This window comes from Aulostomus chinensis, chromosome 8, assembly GCF_037954235.1.
Source record: "Aulostomus chinensis isolate RoL2024-O1b breed Wild chromosome 8, RoL_Achi_v1.0, whole genome shotgun sequence".
NCBI classification, from domain to species: domain Eukaryota; kingdom Metazoa; phylum Chordata; class Actinopteri; order Syngnathiformes; family Aulostomidae; genus Aulostomus; species Aulostomus chinensis.
This window is the reverse complement of record NC_141327.1, coordinates 9,138,567-9,155,049: the sequence shown is the minus strand read 5'-3', so window position 1 is coordinate 9,155,049 and position 16,483 is coordinate 9,138,567. Positions and strand designations below refer to the sequence as shown.

Sequence of the window (16,483 nt, the reverse complement as noted above, 5' to 3'; positions counted from 1 at the left end):
GATTTGACTTCGTTCCACAAACAAATTACGTTTCATGCGCATAGATATTGAACAAAGAAAAGCAAACAAATGTTACAAAATCACCAAGGGTGTCAATGGTTAAACAAACCTATTTTTGGCTCTCTTGAATAACACACTATTTTTAAATGAAGTCCCCTTAATTCAAATGATACATTTTAGGCAAGTAGTGGTGTTTAGGTGTAGGGTCTCAAGAAAATCAATGTGAGTAGGTGTGAGGTTGTCAGAAGTGTCATCAACATGTATCTGGACTGTGTGTCTTAGTTAGTCTGTGTTTAAGCTCAGCCCACCTGCTGTTTGTTGTCAACAGTAACAGGGCTAGTCCCTCATTGTGCTGCATCACAGAGCTGCATCTTGTCTGACAGGTCCCCCCACCCTCCACCCCCCTCCTCCACACACACACACACACACACACACATATATTCACAAATGCTTTGAGACAAACACCTACAGGGCGTGGAAAAGCTCTAGCTGCTTCAAACTGCTTTTCTGCCTCTTCCAGTCCAACTGCAGGTCTGGTAAGTTTCCAGTCACGTCAGCAACGAGTGTCTTTGCAGCTAAGAGTGTGTGTTTGTTCCAGCTGTGACCTTTGTTTAAGCAGCGGCTTTCACAGACACAAACACACAGCATGGCAGGGGAGTGTGTTCCTGAGGGTCGGGACTTGAAGGAGATGGGTGAGGAGGAACTATGGGAATTGATTAATGACAACCGCCATCGGATCTCTTTGGGGGTGCGGCCTGGTGTCTTGATCCCATATCTGAGGCAGGCAAGGGTTCTCACAGAGGTGGATGAAGATGAGATCCTCTCCTGCCACAACCTCACCAACCGCTCAATGAGAACAAGTGAGACTCATATCTTTTTGAGGTTTGAAGAAAGTTACAGAACTGGTAAAGACTGCTTTATGATGTAGATGCCAGATTTATTTACGGGTTTTGAAAGCGTTACCAAGAAAAATGGAAATTCTAATGTCACATACAGATAACAGTAAGAATAAATATTTTTTACAGGAAATGTATTGATTTAAAGGTTAATCTCCACTGCTTCTAGGCCACATGCTGGATCTTCTCAGGACTCAGGGCAGGAATGGTGCAATGGCCTTGCTGGAAAGCTTTATGATTCACTACCCGACCCTCTACACCCAAGTTACCGGACACAAGCCCAGCACTGAGCCCTCAAGATTCAGCGGTTTGTAACAAGAAGTCATCTGTGCATTGTAAAAAACAATTTTAAGATATTGGACCTGCCATTTGTCTGACTCTTCTGACAGGCCTGATAAAATATTCCGAGCTGACGGAGTATCTCATCAGAGCAGTAACTGGGATGCAGAAAGAGCTACAGGAGGCACGTTGTGAGGCTAACAGAATGACCACTCGGTGTGCCTCTTTGGAGTCTGAGATCACGCAGGTCATGGAGCAGGAGGAGAAGTCCAGGTGCCTTCTGTCCGAAAATGAGCGCATACGCAGACTTTTTTGTTCTCTCCAGCATGAAGTCACTAAGCTGAAGGACGAGAAGTGTGACTTGTATATGCGTTACACAGCAGCCATAGAGGAGAAGTCAGTTGTTAATATGCACTTGCATGACCTCAACCTGCAGGTCAGTTATCCTCACTAACATGTAGTTATAATCAAATGAATCAAGTAATTTTTTTTTTTTTACACATTCGTAAATTGAACACCTTTGGAGGTTTTGAACTATTCGTGATACAGTAAGTTAAGATAATCATCAGTTGCATTGTTGGTGCTGTATGGTGGCAGGTGTACCAGCTGCAAACCGAGCTACAGAAGGCCCAAATGGAGAATGAGTTCCAGAAGAGGCGCTCCCTCAGGTGTGTCTCACCAGCACCACAGCTGCAGGAAGAAGTCAGGAGCCTACGTTGCCAGCTGGTGAAGGCTGAAAAACTGGACCCAGTGAGAATAATCATTTGTTACAATGGAAGAGTCAGAAGCCCCTTCATTCTACATATGTGTGCCTCATCTGCTTTCATGCTTGGGTCTTTGTCAGGCCCACAAGGATATTCTGGCCCATGACCTGGCGGAGGCCATACACAGCCAAGTGGAGCTTGCAGAGCAGCTCAGGTGTTACAGAGCAGAGAATGAACAACTGCTGCGGGACAAACAAGAGGTTTGGGTTTTTGTTTTTGTTTTTGTTTTTTAAAGCACCAGTAATGTACATACAGATTTTTAATTTTTTTTTGCATTTATAGTAAGAAAGAGGAAGATATTGTGTATGGTGTTAAGTACCACTGTAGCTAATAGAAGGTCCTTCGTTCAGCCAGGACACTGAACCCCTAACTGTTCCTGATGCCATCGACATCAGTGTGTGAATGTCAGTTTGAATATATTTTACTTGTACTGAATGGTCTATAGACTAGTAAAGCACTGTATAAATCTAGCCTATTTAGAACATGTGGAATGTATAAAACAGATTTACTAACTGCATAATATTGCATCACCATTTTTGAACTGTTTTTCCATAAATGCAAATGACCTGTGGAGACATATGTGAGGCCCTGCCCACACATAAAAGCATATGTCAACATGGACATTCCTCAGTTCTTATGCTCATCACTTCTCTGGGAACACCCCTAAAGCTGATAGGCTTCTGTTAGTTAGCTCTATTTAGTTTTAATCTCAGGCTGCTGTCTGCTCAAACTTAGCTAAAGTTATCCAGTTGGTGTTAGCTACCAGTACCCCGCTGGAGAGTGTAGCTGCCTGTGCAGCTCTTATTTTGGGACTTATTGACTGAGCCTGGAGCCAGTGTGTTTTGTAGCCATCTTTGCCATATGACCCTGGAAGGGCAAGTTGTGTTTGTTGAGCAAGTGCTTGGACAAGTTAATGCTGGACAGCACGACCAGCTACTTTCCAAGCTGAGGGACCAGGCTTCGTCAAGGGAGCCTTGTGCCGACATCCCAGCTGGTAGCTGGGCTGACCAAATGGCTTTCATAATGGGTTGGCAGAATTTAGACTAGAGCTCTCAGGGAGCGCTAGCCAACACAACAGTGGTTCTTATATAAACAAGCAGCGTGGGACCTGCTCACTGGCTCTGCTGGAACTGTTTCGCTCTCTGTTCCTGCGGTGCAGTGTACATTTCCTGTCTCTCACCCCCCTTGTTGTTTGAACCTTGGCGTGGACCTCTTCTTAAGGGAGGACCTCCTGTGAAGAATGGAGGTTTAAATCATCAGTGAAGGCTCATATATGTGACTATTTTAGCAGGGCAGAAGTGGACCTCTTTGCATTCAGGGTGACCACCACTTGTGCTTTTCTGTGGCAGATCAGCATGGCCGAACACTGTGCATTTCCTCCAGTGGAGTTGATATTGCCTGTTTTTGGAGACGGTTCACCAATCAGGGGTTAGTCTCTGATTCTGTTCTTGTGCGGACAAGCCACAGGGCATTGTCCACCAGAGGCCTGTATGGCTACAAATGGCAGGTAAAAAGGAAGACAAGAATGTACTCCTCTTTCACTGCTCCATTGTGAACATTTTTATGTTCCTTCAAGAGCTGTTGGTTAAAGGGCTTTTTCTTTCTCCACTATAAAGGTTTATTTGGAAACTGTATCCACTTTTTTTTTTTTTTTTGGTTGTGATGCAAGGTGCGAACCCTCTAGCTGTGGGCTTCTTGAAGGGAGTCCGCTTGTTGAGTCCCATGCTTAAATTTAGCATTCTCTCATCTCATTTAGTTTTAGTGCTTGAGGTTCTTTATGGTCCCCTTTTTGAGCCCATTCAATCTGTGGATGTATTTTTTTTTCATACAAGACTGCACTTCTTCTTGCTTTTACTTCTGTAAAGTGCGTGAGTGACCTTAATGCTTAATGTGTGTGTCCTTGTCTGAATGGAGTGTATGTGCCTAAGGTTATCCCTGAAGTTTATAGTTCTATGACATTTGAGCTCTTTAGCATTTGACCTCCTCCTTTTGCATCTAAGGAGCAAAGGAGGTTGCACTACCTATGCCTTGTGCATGTGCTGTGTGCTTACAAGGGTTGTACTCAGTGTGAGGTTATGTGACGAGTTGTATGTCTACTTTGCAGAAAGGGGCAAGGCCCTATCTAAGCAGCAATTGGATTATGGACGTGATCTCCCTGGCATATGGCAGCATGGAAGTGTTGTGGGCATTTCAGGGCCTTACATACCGTACGTCTCCACTGGTCATTTTTCCTTTTCAGGCGTGAATAGTTGTCTCTAAAGTCAACCATCCGCGGGTGATGTATTCAGTCCTGTGTGTTGTACATCATAACATGCATAATATTTAATTTTCATGTAGCTCTTGGATCAGAAGGAGTGCCTGAGCCTACAGGTGCAGCAGCTGACCTTGGATTGTAACATGCACCAGCAGAAGAGCACTGTGATCCATAACCAGATTAGAGCACTGCAGGCTGAAAGGGACCAAGTAAGGATTTTGTAACAATTCTGATGCTCACTCTTTCTCATGCCGTAGTTTATGGCTGATATCCCATCACATGATGTTGTTATTGAGAATACACAGCTCAAAAAAATTAAAGGAACACTTTTTAATCAGAGTATAGCATCAAGTCAATTAAATATCTGGGATATTGATCTGGTCAGTTAAGTAGAAGAGGGGGTTGTTAATCAGTTTCAACTTGGTGTTATTGAAATCAACAACAGGTGCACTAGAGGGGCAGCAATGAGACAACCCCCAAAACAGGAATGGTTTTATAGGTGGAGGCCACTGACATTTGTTTTCCCTCATCTTTTCTGACTGTTTTCTCTATTCTCTAGTTTTGCTTTTGGCAAGGGTAAGTGTCAGTAGTGGTAGCATGAGATGATACCCAAATCCTACAGAGGTTGCACAGGCTGTCCAACTCCTCTAGGATGGCACATCAATACATGCCATTGCCAGAAGGTTTGCTGTGTCTCCCAGCACTGTCTCAAGAGCATGGAGGAGATTCCAGAAGACAGGCAGTTACTATAGGTGAGCTGAAGGTCCTTAACCCATCAGCAGGACTGTTTTCTACTCCTTTGTGCAAGGAGGAACAGGATGAGCAATGCCAGAGCCCTACAAAATGACCTCAAGCAGGCCACTCGTGGGAATGTCTCTGACTAAACAATCAGGCCCAGCATCCTCTAGTGGGCCTTGTACTCACTGCCCGGCACTGTGGAACTCAATTGGCATTTGCCATAGAACACAAGAATTTGCATGTCCACCACTGGTGTCCTGTGCTTTTTACAGATGAAACCAGGTTCTCACTGAGCACATGTGACAGATGTGAAAGGGTCTGGTGAAACAATGGAGTTAACAACATTATGCTGCCTGTAATGTGACTGGCCCCTTGCTCACCAGGTTGTACCTCAGAATGTCTAGAAGCTCAGTCATCCACCAGTCTAGATCTGGGAGGACACCAGAATGCCCAGAACACCATCCGTCGTCTCATGAGGAGCATACCCCAACATTGTTAGGCATAAATGCACATGGCAGCAATACAAACTACTGAGTACCATTTTGAGTTGCTGCAATGAAATTTTGGCAAAATAGACTAGCCTGTGGCATCATTTTTGTCCTTTGACTTTTGGGGTGTCTTTGAATTTAGGCCTCTGTTGGTTTATAATATTCATTTCTTTAAAATGATGTGTCATCTTTTCGTTCCTAACACATTATCTATAACAGTATCCAGCATGTTTTTTCCCCATTGAGAGGACGTGCTTTCAAAGTGTTCCTTTAATTTTTTTGAGCAGTGCAATTAGGGTGTATATATGCTTGATTCATGCCTGCTGTATGAGGTGTGGTAGATATTCACAAACAGAAATGTGCTCACGACTTTGGTGTTAAACCTCTGTCAATAAATGAAGCTAGGGAATTGCTCAATGTTGCAGAAGACAATTGTTCTTCTTAGTCAACTAAAAGTTAAGTAGCATTCATAATCATTACTGTCATGATACAATTAGAGATACATGAAATATAAATATATTTGTTAGGTTAATTAATTCTGTCAGTACTCTTGACCAAGGTGGTGGTCGAAGATTTGGGGTTGGTGTAAAGGACACATTTCACATGTCACGATTAAGACCTCTTCTCTTTTTTTTCCTCTCCTCTTCCCTGCTCTTGAAGAGAGGGCACCAAACGTGATAAATAGTACTTTCTCATTCAAATGACCAATGATTGAGAAACATGGAGAGTAGGTTAGAATAGTTCAAGACCTTTCATGAATATCCAGAGGGTAATTGAAGAGCACATACCTCAACCAACAAGACCACAGCCAAACTCTGTTAAAAAAAAGGCATTCTTTAACCATATTAAAGAAACCCTATTATGATTATTTTAGGGGCTTATAATATGGTGTTGGGCCCCAGCGGGGCACTATTGAAAGATTCGATCAGTGAAGAAACTTTCATAATTATCGCATATTGTAATCTGTGTACTCCTCTATTCTGACAGCAGTTCAGATTACCCAGCCTTTTTGGAGTCCCTAGGAAGGGTGCTGGATGGCGCCAGAGTCAGTTTAGGTGATTCGGGCATCTGGTGAGGATGCCTCCTGGATGCCTCCCTCAGGAGGTTTTCTAGTCATGTCCAACCAGGAGGAGGCTTAGGGGCCAACCCAGGATACTCTGGAGGGATTATGTCTCTCAGATGGCCTGGAAACACCTTGGGATTCTCCAAGAAGAGCTGGTGGAAGTGGCTGGGGAGAGTCTGGGTTTCCTTGTTGAGGCTGCTCCCCCGCGACTCGGACCTGGATAAGCAGGGGTCAACGAAATGACAGAAAACAAAATGAAACAAAACAAAATGAAAGACTTCAGCGATATATATGTCTTTGACCCGGAATCTGACCCAGACAACAATAATACACAGTCAAAAAGAGAAATAAATGCAGTCCCCAGACTGTCATTATCAACATCCACATGAATATTGAAATAAACTACAATAATGACTTTAACTGTTTTGAGAACTAAACTGGATTTAGTAGCTCCTTCTATTCTAGGCATACCTCTCGAGAGATGAGGCTCAGTCCCTGATTGCCTGCTCCTTGGCTGAGAAGGACACACTGAGGTGTCAGCTAGTGGAGCTCCAGAATAAGGTCTTCAGTCTGCAAGTCAAAGGCAACCCAAGAAAAGAACTACAGAGCTCTCATGTACCGTACTTTGTTACTCTAGAACAAATAAGTACACAGACTTACTGTAAAGACACAAACATGTCATTTGATGCTTTGTGTTTGTATTAAAGGAGGAACAGGTTGGTTGGGAGATCCCAAGATCCAGCTGTGAAGGATCTTCAATCCCAAATAGACGCAGACTGTGTCGCAGTGATGCAATTAATCCCATGTCACTGAGTTCCTCCATTTCAGAGGTATGTAGGAGTGGGATCAGGCACATTAATTTATCAAATCTCGATTACAAACTTCATAACAAAGGTATTGTAAGAAAGCCTCTGAAAAATATAGATTGGGTGGGATTTCAGCCCTGGACTTTATATGAGTGTAATGTGTTATAATCATTCATATTACCAGCATTAAAAAGTTTTGCTTTCAAATGTTATTAATGATACAGTTAATATAATATGTATCTGTATCTATGTATTAAGTGTGAAGATACATTGGCAAGTAGTGTCCGATCCCGAAATGTAGAGCCCCCAAGTCCAGAGTCTCTCCGCAGAAGAGATGACGCTCTATATGCAGATGACAGGTGCGTTTGTGTTACTGCATTGATATGTATTATCCGTCACTGGGTGTGTGTTCATGCTTTTACTTGAAAATATACAAATAGTTTAAAGACTCTTGGCTGAGTTTTACATAGAGCATGCACCACACCTAGAAGGACAGCATTCCTTTCTGTTGTTGTAACAGTACAGCATCGAACTTTCAGGTGGATTACTAATTTACAAGATTAACTTTGTTTAATCTGGGACAATCATTCCAAGAAAATCTGACTGTGTATTTTCAAGAGTAAAAAAAAAGAACACCCTCCATTACTTGTGTTATCTTATACCTACTCACCCTACATTTTATAATCTGGGATTTTGTTGACAAAAGATTCAGCCAGTCTGAGTCACAGCATGGCAGATAGTTGAATAGTCTAATTGTTAGATTGAATAGATAGTAAGTTCTTAGCCCAGCATGAACAGTGTTTATTTGGAGAAATGAGGGACTGAGAAATCATAAACAGACGCTCATGTTGGTGTTGTCTTGTCTCTCTTGTAGCCTGGAAAAAGTGGATACAGATTCTTTCTTGGATGACTTTGTGTTCCTCCCCAGTGGTGCGTATAGATAACATCTGAGCTCCCTTTGTTAAAGTGTATGTGTGCTTGGGGAGGGTTGGGAAATTTGCTGTTGTTTAGCAAAGACTTCATCAGCTTTTATACAATGTATCACTACTGTAAAGTAACACATTAGCACTCTAGCACATTATTTCCAGGGATACGACCTTGATGCTTAATCATTAAAGAACCTCTCTTTTGTTCAGTTGGCACTGAAGACAAACAGACACTGAAACTTTCCGCCCCTGGCACCAGTATTGATGACAGGTGAGATGTGCAATAACCTGTAAATTGGAAGCTACACACACCTCCAGTGATTCATACATGTAATAGAGAGAATTAGTAATACTGGAGTTTAATAATAATTAGTTACATTTTTGCTGCCTTATTTTGACATTGATATCACAAAAAGATTGTAACTGCATAAAAAAATATTGAGTTTTTGTAGTGAAATGTTAATTGATGCCTGTTCATAGGATTATTTTAACATGACAATTTTTTGAGACATAAACTTATTTGCCATCCTTCCAAGGCCGGATGAGTCTGATTCAAGGACAGCAATTATATACATCCCAAAATATCCTTGGGGCCCTTAAGTTGAAATTTAGTAAAGAAGGGGAAACAAACAAGCAAGCAGCTAGTAATACAACCCCTATTTTAAAACTTAGCCTTCATTTTTTCTTTTCAAACCATGAACTAGTATCATTTTGATGATGACTGTGCTTGATACAGTATGTCCAATATGTCCTCTCTATCTCATCTCATCTGTCACCAGGATGACTAGAACTTCAGTCCCTCCCTTTCTTGTGCGCTCTCGTCCCAAAGCCATGAGGATCAATGGCCGCGTACTTTCCATTTCCTTTCAGGGGGAGGCACTGCTTAGCCAGCTGAAAGTGGTGGGAGGCAATAAGAGTGGAGTGTTTGTGCATCAGGTGACAGAGGGGAGTGCTGCCCATTCTGTTGGCATCAGCCCTGGAGGCCAAATAGTGGAGGTAAATATAAGTATGTTTGTCGATCAGATACTTCTATTTAACTTCTGTGAAGGTGTTTCTGAAAACACTAGTCTTCTGCAGGTGAAGTACCAACAGAACCAGAAAGCGCTACGGATGGTGTTGGAGGATTCTACTTTAGAAGAAGCTATGTGGGCCCTTGGCCAGGTCACAGGCATCTGCCACCTTTCCCTCCGGCCTAGGCAAGATGGTATGTACCACAGAATAATAGTGAAATATTTCTTGCATGTTTTTAATTTTTTTCCAAAACAGAAACATCTCTGGTGCAGAATCCAAATTTGCAACTATTCCTACTAGATTATGGATGTCATTATATGCAAGTCATGTACAAGCCATGAATACAGTTCCTCTTATTGAAGTATTCTCTGCCTGCTGCTCAGACTATGAGGCACTACTCAAGCAATTTCAGAAGAGTGTGACGTCATCAGGAGATTCTTTCTATGTGCGTGTCAACATGTCCCATCCTGCTGGCACCAATGGAACGCTGGCTGTGTCCTGCAATGACATTCTGCATGTGACCAACACACAACCAAATGGAGGAAAGGACCTATGGTATGCCAGCGAAGTTCACCCCTGCCAGCTTGTGGACCTTCAGAGTGGAACTGTTCCCAACTACTACCGGTAGGCATTTTTTTTGCCAGTCAGTGTAGGTAGGGAGGTGACAGAATACTTGCTGAAATGACATTGCCACTCTTTTTCATTTGCTGATGTTGCAGGGCACAGCGGCTTCTGATTAGAGCAATTGAAGATATTAATTTTCAAACAAAGATGTCCCAGAAGGTAAGAAAAATGTGATTATTGCCACCCAGTGACTCTACACAAACACTTACCATGCTAAATCACACTGGGTAATATTCCTGTCCTTCACCAGGCTGGGGGTGTTGTGACCCAGAGCAAACAGGAAGTAGTGCGCATTGTCAGCATGGGGCGCCAGGGCAGAAACCCACTGTGGGTCAGCGTGGAGGATGAAAATACCATGACCATGGAGTCAGGTCATACTTAAGTTTATTGCTTGGATATATTTGACAGGCAAAGTATATTTTTTTCTTTTGTAAACTGTGTTCTTTACTCTTTATTCAGGTGATACATCAGCAGCCAGAAGTTGTGTGACTCTCATGCCTTACTCTCTGGTCACCCCCCACTTCCCACCCATCTGCAGGCCCATCCTGCTGCTGCCGACTCTCCTCGGACGCATGCTGGACAAGAAGCTGGCAAGCTGGCAGGGCTTTCAACTCTGTGAGCCTGGTAAGAAAAGCTCCATATCTGTCTCCAACCAAACGTACACCACTGAAGTCAAAGTTTCCCTCTTGGAACACTCTTGAAACAGTACTCCTATATTTACACTTTCATGTTATAATGGAAGTATGTTTAGCTGCTTTAGTTAACTTCTTACTTAAATCATGAAGGATTTAAAAGTAATGACAGGTTACATTATTCCTCTCATCTGTGATATCATTATCGCATACAATCTGTTCTTTGTATCACTGCCTGCTCCATTCCCATCCCTCACCATCCTCCAGAGACCCTGAGCCCCAGTGACCATGCAGCACAGCTACAGAAGTCTGAGATCCTGGAAGAGTGTGAGCAGGGAAGCAACTGCTGCTACACCCTGCAGAATGTGGAGAAAATCATGAAAAAGGTCAGGGCAGGTGAAAAAAAATACAACAACCCTCAAACCTTGCATTAAGACATCTTGATCATTAGGGACTAAAAGAATACATTCTGAGCGTAGAAAAGACTAAAACAGTAAAATCTAATGGCTAATATTCCATTGACCGCACTCAAAACATGCATTCAAGTTGGTTTCATTGAGAGAAAAAACTGATTTCTCTATCATCTATTCATTGTATCTAAATCTTAAAATAGTGAGACTACATGGGAGTTACTTTACTGTATGTGTAGAAACTGTTTCTTGGCATGTGGTGGTCTGAAGCTGATGCTTCTGGAGTCATGGGGTGCCTTTGAATAATTATGTTACACTGGAAGAATCTCAAATTATTGTCATGACCCAAATGTATTTCTGTGGCTGCTATAATAAGAACTGTTCTAATTCTCCAAACTGCACAGTGAAGTATCTTATGGTTCCTATGTTAGCTCCTTTAGCATAGGAGCCATAACAAAGTAGCTTATGTTTTCTCTCATGATCTTTTAGGGTATCCATTGTGTGCTGCCTCTGGGGCTGGACTGCATTCGACGTCTGCACAGGGCCAAGATATTCCCCATCATCATCTTCATTAGTCAAACTGCTCGTAGTGCAAGAAAACTGAGGTAAACACTCTTAAATCTTTATCTTTTTTCTTTTTCTTTGGACTGTGGGAGGAACCTGGAGTACCAGGAGAAAACCCACGCAGGCACAGGGAGAACATGCAAACGCAACACAGAAAGATCCCGCAACCGAGTTTGGACTCAAACCCGGAGGCTTCTTGCTGTGAGGCGACAGTGCTAACCATACTTACTAACATGGCATGTTATGAAGTTCTCAGGAAGGAATCCATGACACCAGCACACCTCAGACAGCACCTTGTAACTAAGCACCCAAGGCTGTAAAACAAACACTGGATTTTTTTCTCTTCCAGTATCCAAATAGCAGGTGATCGTGGAAATGCTTATCCTGGCAGTGTTCAATGTGAAATAATCCTAGAAACTATGGTCACAAACCGTAGCCCCCAGATGAGCCAAAACTCAATTCCTGTGTTGTCCTGTAGATGGACAAACACATGCATTACTTTTGCTGCTCAACTCCACAGAGGATAAGACCCTGGGCTGTCCACTGATTAATGGTAAGATATGTTCTGATGCTCTAATGCATATTCTTAAACTTTCTGTTGCGCATATCAGTTGCATAGCAATGGTGTGTGTTTCAGCAGTGGTTGGTCAGCACCATGCTGGACCCTGCAGTAATTGCAGCATCCACTTTGCCCTTTGTATAGAGGCATGTTCTGAGTGGGTACTACTATTAATCTGATTCCAACAGAGGTTTCAGCTGTCTACTGGCCTTCTGGTTTCACATATTTCACTATTAAGATGGATGAGAGCCCTGATATAGAAGAAACTGCTAAGTTAGTTATTTTTATATATTCACATATTTATAATATAAATCACTAATTAATGTGTCAATTTATATCAACACTTGTAAAAAAAAAAAAAAGGATCTTTTCATTGTAACAGATTCTAGAGTATCGTTGAAAACAAGTTCAAATTTCTGAACATATTCCAGCACTATGTGTTTCATGTTTCCTTCTGATTGTCAAATATGTTGTCCTTCATTTAACTTAAGCCAGTGTGGCCCTCTGAGAAAAAAAATGTTTCCCACTTCTGTTGTAGCTGAAACGAATTGGCAACACTTCCGTATTTTTAACTTTGGTCATAGTGGAGGCAGTTCTAAAGTTTGACTTATTTCTTAGGCAGTACTTTGATAAAAAAAAGAAAAGTTTGAGAAACAATGGGTAGATAGAACATTGATATTGCTCAAATACAGTCTAAGTTAAGATTTTAAACTTTTTTTCATGTTGCAATTGTACATATTTGGGCGAGTTGATGATTAAAATTGCATATACATGTGTTGCACCTGACTTGAGCAAAAAAAAAGCAACAAGAACTCAGCAGCTACCATCCAAAACAGCAGCTTTGCCATCATTATGTCTTTATAGGTTTTTTTATCATTAGAAATGAACATGGGGCTGAAATTCAGTTTGTAAATCCATTTTTATTTATCGATAAATAAAATATATCAGTTATTAAAGTGTAATTATTGTGCAGTCTCTCTTATGTCCAATTTGTAATTCCTTGCTCCTGACAGTTTTTGTGTACCTCTTGTAACTATCAGTCACCTAGGCTTTTGCTCCAGTCAGGAGCAAGAAGTTACAGATAGCCATCAGGCTTCACTTCCTGCCTTTAAGATTTAATTCAGGACTGAAAAAATCCTATAATGTATAAGAACAAATATGTATATGTGTATAAAATGCACATAATACATGTTGCTCATGACATATATTGCACTCACCCAGTGGTAAAACACAATGGAAATCATTACATAATCCAGCTTGATTGAGGTAGGAATTTTTTTTTTTTAAATAGTTGGGTTTACACTGGGAACACTGTACTGTCTACCAGTCAACGACAGCCAGTGTTCTCTGCAAATGATATGTGATGGGTTGGTCATTATTTCTTCCTTACTCGTTACCTTCTTGACAGTGTTTAACAGACAAAAAGCAAACCTTTTAGTTGTACAGCGAGGTTGTTGTACCATGCTGACATCCCCTATCTGAGTAAGCCCTCTAATTCTGCCTGATAATATATAAATATGGTCCTCTGGTCCACACCATACACTCAAAAGGTCTGTTTAAAAATTTAGTCTGTTGTAAATGAGAACAAAGACCTCAAAATGGACCTTCCAGCTGAAGTTGTTGTCCAGGTGAATGCTTGGACATGAAGTGAATGGATACTTTTAGGAGAATGGAGCTTTCTCTCTTATTCAAGAGTATGGTATAGCAGTATAGGAGCATGATTTATATATTTCATTTCAGATTTTGCAATAGTGTCCCTCAAAACCCTGCCCTTACACTAAAATAACCTATGCTTGCACTTAGATTTGTTCTGTTTATCTTCAAACTCTAAGCCTGCCACTCAACTATATTGTTGTGTGAACCTATTTCTTGTGCTCACACTTCAAATCTTGCCCTCGCACTTCAGATCACTCGTGAGGCTTCTCTTGGAATTTTTCCTGCACTCTTGGATGGTTAGGAAAACAACCCTGTTATAATCCACTGATCAATAGAGCCTGATATAGTTTGACCAATGAAATGCTGCCACTTCATGGCTGTGTTCGCTTGGCTTCTCAGAGTGTCTTGTATGGGCAGGTACTCTGAATTCCTATTAAAGTTCATACATTCTCAACCAGGGATCCTTTTTTCTCGAGGACAATGCAGCATGGAAGATGAAGAGTAGCTCACTCACATTTTACACATTTGTTTTTGTTTAGATTTACAGTACAGCTGCTGGACCCTACAAGCTGAAATACTGAAACAAGCGGAATTGGTGGCTATAATTTACCACGTGAATGCAAGTTTGACCCTGTTGCTGAATGGTTCTATGCATCAGGATGCAAGTTTGCAGCGATGAGATGGGATACCTGCTGTGATAATATGCTCTTTCGAAAGCACGTATCACCACACAATACCTCCTCAGCCAATGTCACAATATTAATAATTAATATTATCTAGATGCTCTTATTTTACTGGGAGATTGAAGCCATAGATAGAAAGGTAAGGTTGCTTTTTCCAGCTATAGGAGGAGAGACCTGTTGTCTCCTGGAGCCTATCCCAATAGCCTAAGGGCATGAAGCAGGGTACACCCTGGGCATGTCGCCAGTCTTTGGATTGTGGGAGGAAGCCAGAGTACCCAGAGAGAACCCATTCAGGCACAGGGAGAACATGCAGACTCCACACTGAAAGACCCTGTGCCCGAGCTGGGGCTCGAACCCGGAACCATCTTGCTGTGAGGCGACAGTGCAAACCACTGCATCACCATGGCGCTGTTATATCATTTCAAAATAATATTCAATTATCCCTTGTATGTTGTACTTACTGTTTATCTATCCTTTTGCCGTCTGCACATCAAGGTCATATCATATTGCATCCGTGCTGACACTTCTTGGCCATGCCATTATTGTAAATGAGAATTCTTCTCAATTAATTTTATCTCTTTAAATGACGATCAAGTAAATAAAATAAATGTGTTGGCTTCTAAGGGTTTAACCACAACAAGAGGGAAGTTTTCTGTGTTTTTAAACCTGCTGGTCAATGCTCCATTGTGCTGTGTTGCCATACTCAATTGTAGCAGTAGAATATATTGTAAAATGACACATTTATGATGGAAGGCCACATACCACAAGACAAAAAAGCAACAAACAAACAAAGATAGAAAAATCTTATTTGAGTTGTTCAATTCTCTCATCCAGGTCGAAGCTGCACCGGCACAGCCAGTTTGAGGAACAGCTTCTAGTGTGTTCGACGAGTGAGGAGCCGCTGCTTGACAAGCTGCCATGTCTGTATCACAGAGTTGCGCCAGACTCCTGGTGTGATCAAGCCTCACTGCTTACCAGCATGCGCACCATCATCTGGGAGGAGCAGAAGAAGATTGTTTGGGTGGAGCCTGACCTGTGGTGAAAGCCACATTTGGAAAATTCTTGCAACACTAAAAAGGAATTTAGAAAAATTACAGGAAGTTTAACATCTTAAAGAGCTTTTTCTGTTGGTATAATACACTAAATGAAAAGTGGGATTTGCTTCCCTGTATATGCCCGCGGATCCCGCAATTTTCTGGCAGTTTATGGCAATTAACAGGTTACAAACGTTGTGTTTGCTGTGTGTTGTGTTTGTCGGAAACAAACCATGAGAGCTCGTGGGGGTCTAATTTGCATATGCATATGAATAAAAACACTGCTAGCCAGAGAATGATGTCAAGACTGACTTGAATTTCCTCACTCACAATTGGGTGAAACCACTAATTTTAAAAAAGAAAAGCCACCCATGATTGGTTGAGAGATCTGTCCCTATTGGCAACCCTGTAGTCATTACAAATGTAAACCCCCCCCCCCCTCCCGCAGTAATAAAATATTAATAATAATATTCATTCTTATTCTTGATATGCTATTATGTTGTATATGGATGAATTGATATCCTAAGGAATACAATATTACCACAAAGGAGTTTATTGAGGAAAAGGAACAATGAACAAGGACATGTTTATGCAAAGAAAGAGGTTTATTGGCACAAATGCTCACATCTGTTTACAAACACACAACTATTTACTAGTGATGTGTCGTTCGCGAGCCGGCTCTAAGAGCCGATGCTTTGTAGTGAACGAGAAGAGCCGATGCCCGTCGGAGGGAGCCGAATCTTCAGCCGCCTGCTTAGCAGCGGTCTGTTCATGGCAACGTTCCGCGGAGAATCCATGCAGGCGGGGGCGGGAGTTTATTTTGATGGGCACATCATGCGGCTAATCACATGCGAGGACAGACCAGGATCATACCATTATGTGAAAGAAGGAAGGGGGACAGACGCTCCAAAGACCGTGAATGTAGTGGTACAGGCCAGGTACACACACGGCAGAGAGAAATTCCACAGCTGATGCTGTACTGGAGGTGAGGTCGTACCTTCAGGAGCCCCTCATCCAGAGAGCTGAAGACCCACTGAAATGGTGGGAGGCCAAGGCTTCATGCTATCCACGCCTGGTTAAGGTAATGGTAGGAAGA

At 42.0% G+C, this 16,483-nt stretch overlaps 1 protein-coding gene and 1 pseudogene across 3 annotated transcripts; both read left to right on the top strand.

The window, feature by feature from the left end:
* The window catches only part of LOC147257017 (uncharacterized), a 221,177-nt pseudogene that overhangs the window by 165,370 nt on the left and 39,324 nt on the right, over window positions 1–16,483 (top strand).
* On the top strand, window positions 403–15,817 carry card14 (caspase recruitment domain family, member 14). 3 transcript variants are annotated; one of them, XM_086210749.1, is made up of 21 exons: window positions 403–536; window positions 620–860; window positions 1,066–1,203; window positions 1,286–1,611; window positions 1,773–1,925; window positions 2,020–2,139; window positions 4,277–4,402; window positions 6,948–7,097; window positions 7,190–7,312; window positions 7,547–7,647; window positions 8,163–8,218; window positions 8,425–8,485; window positions 8,994–9,210; window positions 9,292–9,418; window positions 9,609–9,849; window positions 9,945–10,008; window positions 10,100–10,220; window positions 10,309–10,473; window positions 10,749–10,867; window positions 11,381–11,496; window positions 15,188–15,817. In XM_086210749.1, the coding sequence occupies exons 2-21, from the start codon at window positions 647–649 to the stop codon at window positions 15,393–15,395; spliced, it is 2,946 nt and encodes a 981-aa protein (XP_086066875.1). In that variant the 5' UTR covers window positions 403–536; window positions 620–646; the 3' UTR covers window positions 15,396–15,817. The 3 variants fall into 3 exon arrangements, 2 of the variants coding, with proteins under 2 accessions (XP_086066875.1, XP_086066874.1); XM_086210748.1 differs by having other exon boundaries at window positions 501–860; XR_015117547.1 differs by lacking the exon at window positions 15,188–15,817 and having other exon boundaries at window positions 501–860; window positions 10,388–10,473; window positions 11,381–11,416.